The 13,443-nt window shown below is 41.4% G+C and overlaps 1 protein-coding gene across 1 annotated transcript in view; it reads left to right on the plus strand.

Moving 5' to 3' along the window:
• Positions 1–13,443, plus strand: part of MTUS2 (microtubule associated scaffold protein 2) — a 208,283-nt gene that overhangs the window by 123,186 nt on the left and 71,654 nt on the right. Inside the window, exon 5 of the mRNA XM_026074597.1 lies at positions 10,883–10,981. Coding sequence (XP_025930382.1) covers positions 10,883–10,981 — 99 coding nt within the window. The remainder of the gene's footprint in view (positions 1–10,882; positions 10,982–13,443) is intronic.

The following is a 13,443-nucleotide window of genomic DNA, read 5'->3' on the forward strand; positions in this document are numbered from 1 at the left end:
AAAAAAAGTCTTGTTTCCAAATTGTTTTCCTTATCTAAACACTCCTTCAGATCTATCCGGCTACATTTTCTCAAATGGGCCGGCAAAAATTCCTAGTGTCTCATACCGGAAAGCTTACACAGTCTACTGCCAAAAGCAGTGTTTGTTGAAAAATGTGTGCACCTCTCCATCATCTCTCACTCGCACTGTTTTGTCCTGCCCCTTCCCTGGTCCGGCACTTGGTCTCGGTGCATGAACTCTGCAAGCTCCCTATGACAAAGACAAAGGGACATGTCTTCGTGGGTACCTGAGACTGATTTAGGACTCACCAAGTTTGAGAGAGCAAGGAGCAATTCCTGTTGCCTGCTTCCAATACCTTCCAATACCTTCCAATACCAATAACCTTCCAATAGGCATGGGAGACAGGTGGGGAAGGAAGAAGCAAAAGACATGCTTTGAGGCAGCAACTTCATAACCTTGGAAAGGATCACTTAATCATGCTGCCTGCAATAGGAAGACACAGTCACCCAGAAAGTCCCCTCAAATCCTAGGACTAAAAAGCAGTCTGGTTCTCCATACCTGTTGACAAGAATATGCCTGAATGACATGGCCTATGAACTACCTTTCTTTAAAGAAACTGTTTTTGAATTGCTTATAATGGTGGGGCAAAATAACTATGCAGTGCCACACTCAGCAAGGCCCTAGGATTATCACCTTTGGCCAAGCAGGCAGCAGGGCAGAGGTCTCATTTTAGTCTGGCCTGGCTTCCTCGTTCCATCCCAGGAGGGAGAAGGCCACAGAACTGGTCAAGAGGGGGTTACCTTTTCGCTGTAGATGGAAGAGCAGGATTTAAGTATTTGGGTGATTCAGGTATTTGAGATGATTTCTGAAGCATCCTGAAAGCTTCTGGGTCTCTCTCAGAACTTTACTTGTATACATCTGATCTCAGCACAGATCCATCAGTTATACACCATTAACAAGAATCAAGGCTACCAGTCTATGCTGGGCAACTCTGCACAGGCGTTATAGCTCAGTTCCTTTATCACTAGCCGTCACAGAGCTGATAATGAGACTGATAATGATAGGTCAGCRGAGAGGTGAAATCAGTGTTTTAAAAATGTTTGAAGAACTATTAAAAATTAATCCTTCCCCCACCCACCTTGGGTCACTGACACTTGCATGTCATAAGGGTCATGAATGCCATTTTTTAGGGAAATGCTTATGAGGACAGTCAGCCTCATCACTGCAAAAGCAACACCAAAGAAACTTTCACCAGTGCCCCAAACTGAAGGGAAAGTAACATGCAGCAGTAAATTCTAAGCAGAACAGCGAGAAAATGTCTTGGAAATAGTGGAAATGAATACATTTCTAATATTTTTCCAAACTATCACACAAATGGTAATTGCGTGCATGGATAGTAGTAGCCTTTGTTCTCAAAGGGAATGCATTTACAAGAGATCCAGATTCCAGTTTTGAGGAGAGGTGTAGAGCACAACTTTCCCACTACAAGTGCTTTCATTTGAATGTTGGATTAAGGAGCATTTAAGGGAAGAGTAAAAGTGTCAGCAGTACATCTCAAAAAGTCCCAGCTGGACATGGATTTGGAAAACATGTTCCTGTTTGAGGAACATCACCCTGTATGAGATATCTAGCCTTAGGAATCCCGTGTAGCCTTGGAGGATGAAAGGGCACGCACCCCTGAGAAGGAGGGCCTTGGCCCTATGAGCTGGCTGTTGCTAACCTCTTATTTGCAGCTGGATCATGAGGACAGCATGCATATGAAGGACAATTGGTAGGACACAGGTCTAGCCTCCACCTCAGTCGAGTTTCTCCATAGCTGAGCTGTCAGCAGCCCAGCTCCCGTGGAGTCATGGCAGGAAGGAATGAAACCTCCAAGGTTTCCCTTTTCTTTTTACCACGTAGCAGGATGTCAGAGACAAGAGATGTCACTGCTCAGAGGCTGTGACTGAGGGGAGAGGAATGGTCTCTGCCATACATGGTCCAGGGATTGAGTGCTGAGTGGAGGGTATTAGCTGGGGGTGAGAGACATGAATCTTTGTACCAGGTACTCTTCCTTGTGTACTGGAGGGGAATCATACCTCCAGCATGAAGAGCTCTTGACTCAAACCAACACCTTCGTGAAAGTGAGGCATATTTTAGCATAAGAAAAAGTGAATAAATAACATGATCTTGTGAGTGAATTTTGCATTCAGGAAGAAGACATCAGCCTAGTTCAAAGTCAGAAGGCCAGGCTGTCCCGTGAACGGTGCTACTGAAGTCAGGAACATTGCAAAGCTTCTGAAAAGCAGAGAAACCACAATGAGTTCTTCTGTATATTCTGTACAATATAATATGTTCTGGCATGATATAATAGTATAGTCTGTGTATAGTACTCCTTGCAGTCACCTAGCAGTAATTGCTATAGGGCTTGATGTTGTATGTGCACTTTAAAACACATCCTGTCTGTGTCCAGTCTCCTGTGCAAGGCATCCCAGTTGCCAGAACTAGTGCTTAGAGCACTCTGCTGCTGCAGGTAAAGTGCTTAAACACTATACATGTTGTATACAGCATCTTTTAAGAAGTAAAAGGGGGAGAAATCATCTCACAAAGAGAATGGCAATCATTTAAATATAACAAATATTTCTGAAAGAGGGGGATGTAGGGTGATGCATGGAATGCATGTGTATTTCAGAGATGTATGTCATTTTAACTACATAGAAATAGCAATTAATTTACAAAGGAGCATATTAATCTATATTAATGAGTGGAAAATAATCAGTAAAAATCACACGAAAGCTCTCATGTGTTAGATATTACCTGAGAAGACCACCTGTGCTGTAAATTCTCATTTAAAAAAAAAAAAAAAAAGCTGCTCAAGAGAGATTATGCTCCTGATATTTCACTAAAACTGCTTGTCAAATAAACTGGACTACAGGGTATAAATCAACTTTAATTAATGAAAATGGACTTCCACAGCTGCTGCTGCGGAGTGATTCAAATAATCAAAAAAAATTTTCTGGCGTGGGACAATAGCAGTGGAAGACCATTGTCATGCAAAATTGTTTTGATGACATGAATCAATTGCTTTTTGACTAGTCTATGAAAGACATGCATTTAATTAGGTTTCAGTGTTTTGCACCAGCCTTTTTGTGCATTATTAGCCTCCTTTAATTTTTGCACACCTGTCAATATATAGAAAATGGAAAAAAAAGAAGCACACCTGAATAGAAAAATTGGGACAGGTCCTTTAATTTCACTTAAACTTATTAGCTCTTTTGAGACATACAGTGAAACCCCAAATGATATTTATAATTTTTATTATTGCTTCATACTTCATTTAAAGACTTAGGTGCAAGCAACTCTGCATCTGGAATGTTGCAGCTAAGATCTGCCTCAAAAAGACATATAAGCTCCCTCTTTCCAGAAGTGTTCATAAAAATATATGATCTTTGAGGCACACATATACTGAATTTTCTAAATTATTAAATTTCTCTAAAATGTGGCTGTATCTACAGAAGGAAATGTTCAGAGACAGCAGATTAACAATTTTCCACTGGTTTGGGGGGGTCAGTTTTGTGAATCCCTTGGATTAATGTTCACTGTGCAGCAACTTGGATCCTAAATCAAACCAGGATCTCATTCTGCCACCATTCACCCAAGAGCTTTCAGTCTGACATGGTGCCATTGGCAGTACTTAGCTAGCCCTTCAGGAAGCATACCAAAACCTCACAGCTAATAGTCTGAGAACAGCATGTCAGTACTGCGCAATGGAAAGGGGATTAAGATGGGCAGAGATTCCTGAGCTGGTGCTGACAGGTCTGGAGAGTCAGAAAGTGCAGCATTAAGCAGACTTACCTGCTTAGATCCAGAAGCAATATGGTATGTTCCTCCAGCACTGTAATCGGTTGATTATAATTAAATTGTTTTCAGACCTAAGTTACTTCCAGGAAAGGCACCTTGGTTTTATCTGCAGCAGTCTCCCAGTTCTGGAGGAGTATTGCACAGATCCAGCCTGGCAGTGATGTTTTCTCCATGTTTAATTGTGTCTCTGGCCACCCAACAGCGTGAGGGCAGCCTGGTGCCTCTTTCTGGAGTTCCCTTTTCATGCCTAGTTTCTTCCATGGTTGTCTGGGAAGAGCTCCTAGGGTATCTCAGCTTGCTACACAACTGGGATGTACAATAAAGTGGGTGGAAAGCTGGCTGGACCACCAGCCTCAGTGTTGTGATCAGAGTTACAAAGTCCAGGTGGCAGATGGTTTCTTTTGGCATCCTTTAGAGATTGATACTGGGGCAAATACTGTTCAACTTCATCATTAAAGACCTGAACAAATGGGATAGAGCACATTTTCAGCAAGTTCATGTACAACACCAAGTTAGGGAGATTGGACAATATGCTGGAAGGCACAGTTGCCATTCAAGAGGGACCTCAGCAGACTGGAGAAACATGCCAACAGGAACCTCATGAAGTTCAACAAAGGCAAATGCAAAATCCTGCGTCTGGGGAGGAATAACCCCATGCAACAGGACAGGCTGGGGCCAATTGGCTGAAAAGGCCCTATTTGGGGGTTCTGGTAGACAACAAGCTGAACATGAGTCAGCAGTGTGCTCTTGCAGCAAAGAAGACCAGCTGTGTACTGGGTTAAATCAGCAGAAGTGTAATCAGCAGGTTCAGTGATGCTTCTTCTTTATTCAGCACTTGTGAGACCACTCACAACTATGTACAGTTTTGGGACCCCCCAGGAGAAGAAAGATGTGGCATACTRGAGTGAGCCCAGAGCAGGGCCACCAAGATGGTCAGGAGGCTGGAGCACAGGACTAGGAGGAGAGAATGAGAGCTCGGTTTGGTCAGCCTTCAGAGGACAAGACAAAGGGGCATCTTATTGCAGTCTTCAGCTATCTAATGGGAAGCGAGACACTTCTCAGAGGTTTATGGTGACAGGACAAGAGGCCTCAGACACAGGCTGGTGTACAGGAAATTCTGATTAGATATTAGGAAAGCTTCTTCACCATGAAAATAGTCAAACACTGGAACAGGTTATTCAGAGAGGCTGTGAAACCTCCATCTCTGAGGTTGCTTAAAACTTGGCTGGACAAGACCCTGCACAACCTGCTCTAGCCAGACCCACTGAGCAGGAGGTTGGACTAGATGTGCTTCAGAGATCCCTGCCAACATATCTTATTGTACAATTCTCTGTGCCACAAACATCTTAGCCCTACGTATGAACAAATATTGCATGACCAAAAGAACAGCAACTAACGTGTTATTTCATAGTGCAGTGGCCTCTCTTGCAAATTCAGGAAGAGTAACTCATAGGTAGAGAAATCTAACTAAAAGACAAGTCTGTGCTGGGGAGCTGAGTGCATGGCTCCCACAGACAACAACAGGACTTGCATGCAATTCAGTGGAAAAAGAAAGGATGTCTCAATCATTGTGTGTAAGGATTTGAGAAGCTGGTTGCATTTGACCAGTTCTGTATGGTTTTTATTCTCCTCATCTAATACAGCTTCTTCTATGGCCTCCTGCCTGTCTAGTCTTGTTCAGACACCTATTTCTCTGCTGAATATAGAAACCTTCAGAAAACCCACCTTGGTGTTTCTAAACTCTCCTGTGTTTTGAACCTTTAGTTCGCCTTCAGGATGTTGATGCAGCTCTGGGCTACCTTGCTTGTGCCTGCAGTCCTGATCAAAACTCCTGACCATCAGCTTGCTTCTTGTTCCAGACCTTAGCTCTAACCACCAAGCAGGACTTCCACACAGCACTTTGTGAAAACAGAGAGAAGGATTTTATGTTCTCTGTGCCTTGGTTTGGGTGTTGTTTGTGTGGGTGTGTGGGTGTGTGCGCGCGCATGCATGTGTGTGTGTGTGTGTGTGTGTTATGCAATACCTGTTTCAGCCTGGTTATTATTTAATGTTCATCTCACAGATAAGTGACTGTTATTCCCCATAAGAAATCTCGTAATTTGTATGCAATGACAATAGCAATAAAGAATTCATATGAGCAGTTTGTTTCTACTTGACCCATTAAATTAAAAACAATCAAAAGTATTGCTCAGAAAACTAACCCAGTCAATCCCTGTGCTTTTTCAAGTACCAGTAAATCATATATAACAGGGCAGGCTGTTAAATACAATCAGTCAAGATGAAAAATAGGAAGCTAGTGTCATCACAGCTCTCACCAGCAAGCTTATAGTGCAAAATGTGCTTCTTTGAACCAGCTTTTGCAAAATCTAGACAACACAAAGGATGAGCTAGGATCAGCTGAGGGGAAAAAATGAAGACGAGTGTGCTTGCAGAGATGGAGGGCAAAGAAGAGTCCACTGCCACTGCATTCCCCTTTGCAAACACTTTCCATTAAAAGCTAAATTGTAAATATGGTGTTACTTTCACATTGTTCTGCATACTGAATACGTGGATATGCATCACTATGCAGCAGTTGAAAGTGAGACATTGAACTTTAAATGCTCAAACCTCTTTCCTAGTAATTTGACTCTGAAACTTGCCACAGCACAACACTGTGAGGAAAGTGAGTAAAATGCCATGAGATCCATGTAAAATGATGGGAAGAGAAAGAGTAGCTGTTTTACATCCGCAGCTACCTATGGATGTTCTAAGTTACCCTGAAACTTTCTATTCAGTTCAAAGAACCTTAAAAAAATGTTCCTGTCTTCTGCCTTGGAATTAGGAGTACAGTTATTTTTGTTCATCTCTTCTGATTTTTTTTCTTTATATTTAAAAACACAAGAGAAAGAAACTTTCTTTTTAATATAGAAAAAAATCACTTTCAGACAAGTCAAGGAAATAGTCCTTGTCCTTCTTTTTTTCTTATCAGGTTGATTTTAAATTTGAAACAAACACAAAGGAAAAGGTACAAGTGTTAGTTCTTTCTGCTTCAAGAAATATGTAGTCTTTCTTCTACAGCTACTTATTTATTCACATCCTTTCAGTGTCTCATAGATCACAGGATGTGCAGAGTCTCTAGAGGGAATTAGACTCTTCTTATTTCACAGAATCCATCATATTTCCAGCTTTTCTCATTTTGTCTCAAACAATGCATGCATGGATGTGTCATTACTCACCAAGGACACGACTAGTCATGGGTATCGGAGGAAAGGCAGAAAAAAGCTTAAAGTGGCTATCTGTGTCCATGAGTGACTAAAAAAATGCTTCCTTAGGGTTTTTTAAACTTGCAAGCTGTGTTAGTTAACTTATAAAATATGCCTGAAAACAGCTGGAATCCAACTGAATGCAGCAAGTCCCAGCAAATTGTTAATGATGTCTACAGCATGTTATGATTCATTTTGGAATAAATATTCAATACATAATTTGTCAGTATGTTTTCAGTCTGAAGTGTGAAAGCAAATTGAAGCTTATCCCATTGTACTGGCTTTTAAAGACTAAACTACAAAGGTACAGGCAAATAAGAGTGCTGACTTTACAGCAGCTCTTGAGAAGATGTGTCAGATAGTGTGTATTTATTTCTAGTTCCTAGGGTAGCATTCAGTACTGATTGGGGGAAAAACAAATGGATTTCATTGTCTTCTGTTTTTCCAAATGACTGTTGAATGATACAACACATACATAGTGTTTTGACTTTTATTTCTAATTATTTTATCTTTGTACCTAGTGTTCAGTTTGAAGCAGATTGTGTGTGTTAATTAGGAAATGTAAATACCTTTAGAGAACTGTGCATTTGCATGCATTTTCAGAAGTAAATGCTGAAATCACTCCAGTAGAATACTAGTGTATGAAGGTTCAAGAAATGTACAATTGTAATTCTTAAATTCCTTTTATAATTGTATTTTACATATTTTGTATTATTTTATATTATTTTATGATTATATGCACCACACCTTTTGACATTTCATAATAGATATGATAGTCAAAGTATTAGATTAGTTATGGTTTTACACTCATTCAGGCCCATGTGAATGACTGAAATGTTTGTGGTTTTTCCTGAGCTACAGTAGGGTGCGAAACATTTATGTACAATATAATCTCTGAGTTATTTCTAGCGCACCTGGAGATAGAACATATCAAACTGTATAACCTCCCGCTGTGCCAAACCCTGCAGTACAGCATGATGGTGATCATCATGCCAACACTTTCTTATGGATTTTTTAAACTTAAAATTCCAGATTTCTCTACAATGAAAAATTCTGACCAAAACTCTTGTCATTTAGAAATGAATTTTCCCTGCAGAAACTTTTCTTGAAATAAGCATGTTTTCTGAATATTTCTGTTTTTACAGGCTAACATCTGTTGTTTCAAAAGAAAAACAAAAGAACAAACCCCATTTTTAGAAAAAACATTGAGCACAAGCTCTTATTTGAGGTTTGATGCCAGGGACCTCTCTTCCCCTAAGATTTCCCTGTGGGTGTTGAGCTTAGCAGAAAGACAATAGTTTGCTCCTGGGGACTGTCTTCTCTTTTGCCTTCTGTACGCTTCCGAAATCCCTTCCCACAGAGGGTGAGGAAGGCCACCAAGCAGCTGCCAGGAGGCTTTCTCCTTGGCAAGGAGAACCCAAACAGTCACTAGCACCATGTTCCCCTCTCCTCCTCCTCGTCCCTGCAGGATTTTTTGCTTCTCTTCTTTGCTCTATGCTTTCTTTTAACTGAGCTTTAATTGGGGAATTTTTGTTCCTTGCTTTGTGTTTGGGGTTGTGAGCCTGAACTAATTCTCCAGGTGTTCCTTGTTCAAAACTTCTCAAAAACAAAAGTAGTTAAGTATGTGTCCTTCTTACTGCTGAAAGCATAAGGAAAACACGTTTCCCTTGCTGCTGTCTGTGTTTGACGTTTGCCATGAAGAAACTTACGGAGGAGCTTGGCATACATCCCATTTGTGCCTCATGTTTTTATTTTGAAAACCACAGAGAAAACAAGGCCTCATTGCCATGAAAAAAGTAATGCTTGAATCTGTAACCATATAAACTATGTCTTATAAAACAAGCTCTGTTTTGGTCTCACAGCTCCCATCTCAGGTTGCTTTCACTCAGCCCTTAGTAATGAAATGGCACCATAAACTTGTTTTATGTCCTGCTTGGCAGTAAAGTACAGTGTAGCAGGTGGCAGACGCAGGAAATTTATATCCTCAGTTGCTTCACTAGGGAAAGTATTAATCACAAAAGAGAATCGTAGCCTCAACATTTCCAATTTATAAACAGCAGAGAAAATGGAGATGGACCGAAGTGAAAGTATGAAGGAGGGCTCAGTCTTTACAAGCTGCCGATGACGGACGGGGCAGTTTGCCTGTGAACACTGGGAGGGAGCCTAAGGCCTGTTAGACCTGCTCTTTGCCTGCTGTCCTCCCACAAGGAAGGCTGGACGCTTGCTTGCACGCCTGTGCTCATTGCGGACGCACTCTGCCAGCGAAGAGCTCATGGGAGAAGTGAAAGTTTATAAGGCAAACATTGTTTTTCCTTTATGACAAGAGGATGGAGCCAGACTCTTTTCAGTGGTGCCCAGCGACAGGACGCGAGGCAACGGGCACAAACTGAGACACAGACACTTCCATCTGAACATGAGGAAAAACTTCTTCACTGTGAGGGTGACAGAGCCCTGGAGCAGGTTGCCCAGAGAGGTGGTGGAGTCTCCTTCTCTGGAGATATTCAAAACCTGCCTGGACGCGATCCTGTGCAATGTGCTCTAGGTGATCCTGCTTGAGCAGGGGGGTTGGRCTAGATGATCTCCAGAGGTCCCTTCCAACCTCAGCGATTCTGTGATTCTGTGATTCTGTGGTTCGCCTCAATTTTTCTTCTCTGTTTTTGCTGTGTATCCAGGGGCTGTTAAATAGTCCTGCAAGCTGAAATGCAACCCCCAACAAACACCAACCGTAACAAAGGAAAGCAAACAGGAAAAAAGCATTAAAGTCTGAGGGTTTTGCTTTTTTCTTGCTCTTTCTTCTCATTTCCTTGGTGAGTGTTTTCTGAGTCAAATCCTATGGCTGTGACCATCGAGCCATGGGTAAAACAGCAGGACAGGCCTTTATATTCCCACACTCAGCATGGTGCCCACAGCCGCTTTCATGGAAATTGTGGGTGGGCAGCAGGGTCGAGTTGAGCATGGGTGGCTGTCACAGCTTCCAGACGGGATGTAGTTCCTTGGTACTAGAGGCAGTCGGTGACAGCAAAGCTTGAACACCTGGCAGACCATCTCAAGCCCATGAAGGGAGAGGTCCAAAGGTGGGAGCAATAATAACAGATGCCAAGCTTCCTCCCACTGCAAAATTAAAGGAAGAGGAAACACTTGCACAAAGTTTCTGGAGACCATAACCCAAGAGAGCCCTGAGGCATCATGCTGTCAGTGGGCAGGATTAGTGGCTGCAGGAAAAAGGGAAATGCAGAGGTCGGGAGTAATCTGCAGAGCCACAAGGACTCCAGAGGAGGATGGGGGGCAAGGACATAGCCTGGCACATGACTGGAGCGTGTGACTTTGCATGGTCCTGCTCYGGTTTCTCCTCTGGCCCAGAAGATCTTTGGCTGAGGATCCACAGCAATGCAGAGAGACTTACTTACAGGACACAGAGATCAGGATAGACAGGATGGACTACCAGCATAGCTTTATCTATGCCTTAATGGCATTTGTCACGGAGCAGATGGCCAGAGAACCAAGACTGTGAAAAAGGCCTGTTCTGCCCCTCTTTAGTGCAATGGATTTTATCTTTATCTGTTTATTCCACATGCACACAGTCGTGCCTGTGGAAACCCAGAGACAGCTCTGTGACTGCCAGGTTGGCATCCAACACTGATGTCATGTAGCATCAGCATGTCTGTGCAAAAGTCCAGGTTGCACATTGGGAAAATACTGGTATTTTGCCATTCTGGTATGTGTCTTAGTGACATAGTTCTGCACAATTGCAAACAAAATTAAAAAGTGGGTTTCTTTCTAACTTTTTTTTTCTAAAACAGGTTTGAAGAAAGAAGTACAAAAAGATCAGGATGCCAACAGACCAGCTGTCTCATCCCCAAAGAGACTGGCAGTATCAGCCACCAAGCTACATTCACCAGGTATTTATGAACCTAAGAGCTGTTTCATGGAATATTTAAACTTGTCGACTTTGCAGCTCTTGTTAATGCACTAAAATCTGATTCCTACTGTTGTTAAGTGAAGATTGATTGTGTTCAAGGTTCATTAATCTGGCTGTAAATACTGCAGGCTTCATCATACCAATGCATGAACTGAATAGTCTTATGTTTTCTTTGTTACTAACATGCACTCATCTCTCTTCCAAAACAAAGAGCTGTTACTATTACATGTTTAAGGGCACAGGAACATTTTTTTTAATCATTAGAATTTTCTTTTATAAAAAAGAGCAGATATAGTGAAATAAAAGATATCCAAAACAATTGTCTGGAGTGATAGTATATCACTTGGAATCCACTGTCACTGTTGTGCAGAAGCACTAAATTTCCTACGTTATTTCTATGGATAATGGAAAAGACATATTATCTGTAGAAATAACCTTCAGATTGCTATCAAGGCATTGTCAGTTTAGCCCTTAATATTGCATGCAAACACATGGTTTTATTATTGTTATCAAGACCACTGTTTATTTACTAAAATGCAGAGAACTTCTTTCTATTTAAGTCTACTAGCACAAATTAACACCTATAAGGAACTTAACTGGGCAAGAATTATCTTTTATAAGGCTGGCTTTTTGACTGATCTAAATGCTACGGATAGGAGTGGGCATGTCCACACTGATCTCATTGTGCTTGCAATATGTTTTCTGTTTGTCTCATTTTTCAAACTGTATTGAAATAATTTAAATGTCATCTCTACAGCAATATGATACCTGGGTTATAATTATGGGGGTAGAATCCCATGTTTCTTCATTTGACAGTAAAGTAAAATGAGAAGAGCAGCTCTTCAGCCTTTCTCCTCAGATTTGTATCTAGAGTATCTTCATTTTTGCTAAACTCAATCCCTACCCTTCCCTTTCACAGCCAAAAAAATCAAGAAAGTGAAAGGCTAAATTTAATCTTTTCCAGGCACACTTTGACTCAGAATTCTTCTCCTTCCTCAGATACTAGGGTAAAAAGATGAACTTAACAGTGTCCTCTAAAGCTTATTATTTTCAGGATATTTTGGACCCAGCGAGGTCACAAAAGAGAGCTCCAAAGAAGAGTTTGCTACAGAGAGTGCCAGGCCAGCAGCTCCCCTGTATTTACACCACGGGAGACCAGCTGAATCACCAGCACTGATTATGGCCGTGSCAGTGTGTTACAGCACAGCTGGTTTGCTTCCACTAGAACTAAAAAGCAAAATGGAACATGGCCATATTTGTACTGTGTATTTGCYTGGTTTTAAAGAGGCCTGTGTTTCCATCGATGACTTCATGATTTTCAAGGCTTAAATTTTTGTCRTATCCTATTCGTGATGCCTCAGAAGGTTCTTCACTTTCATGAGAAGATGAGTACTTGCCCTGTCTCCATCAGACTCCGTTAGGATTTCTTAAGCTTGATTGTCTGAAATCACTATTAGGACCAAATAAGAAAATGAATCTCAATTTCATTTAATTTTTTACAGTGGTCTTTGTCATTCTTTGAAATGCAAACAGCAATAACAAAGCAATGCAGAAAGAGGATCATGTCACCTGTCCAGCACTTTCCCTCTGTTATTAGCCTGCTTACATGCAGTTCCTCTTCCTCAGCATTATTTTTTGGCTCTTATACAAACCCTATTACAGAAGATTGAACATCCATTTTACTTTAGCTTTGGGTCTGATCTTTGGAATTTAGATCAATCCTCCTAAGGAGTAGCAAGGGAGTTTCAAGATGATGAGTTCTTATATATAGCTCAATTTTATCTATTGCTGCAGCCCATTCCTGAAATCTGTATATAAGCACGGGTGTACATAGATGCAGGTGCTCTCCCACCACCCCACAGCAGGATGGTGCCATCTTTTTCTGACACCTGTCACTCTACAAATTTTTTGCTATCAATCCCCTCAAAGTAATTTCCTCACTTTCCTTACCAAAATGTTGGAAACTGGACAGTTAAAAGGCCAGTAAATTGCAAGCAACAACTAAATCCTCATGGGCTGTGTTAATTATGACTATCTACTTGTTATGGCATCTTATTTCAAACACTCAGGTAGATAAAACAAACCTGGGAATTTTGAAGCAGATCAAAGGGGTTCTGTGATTTCAGCATACAGWGGGTCTGCTCCCCTGTTCTCGTCATCAGCACAGAGGACAGCCAGGATCAGGGCCAGCATCATTAACATATGTCCTATTTTGTGCAAAGCAAGAGAAGAGAAACATCAGTTGCAGAATAAGCTGCTTTTCAGACCCAAATGAAGAGAGAAATTCAGATTTATCCCTGAGGAAAATATCACATTTTAATTTACAAGGACAGCTTAGAGTACTGACAAGGACAACACAGAGATGTGCACTTCAAATGTTCCACTGAATGGGAAAGCTAGGAAGATATAAGACAAAAAAATCTGATGGGTTTTTGCTTTAAT

This window comes from Apteryx rowi, unplaced genomic scaffold, assembly GCF_003343035.1.
Source record: "Apteryx rowi isolate R43461 unplaced genomic scaffold, aptRow1 scaffold_391, whole genome shotgun sequence".
Lineage (NCBI taxonomy): Eukaryota > Metazoa > Chordata > Aves > Apterygiformes > Apterygidae > Apteryx > Apteryx rowi.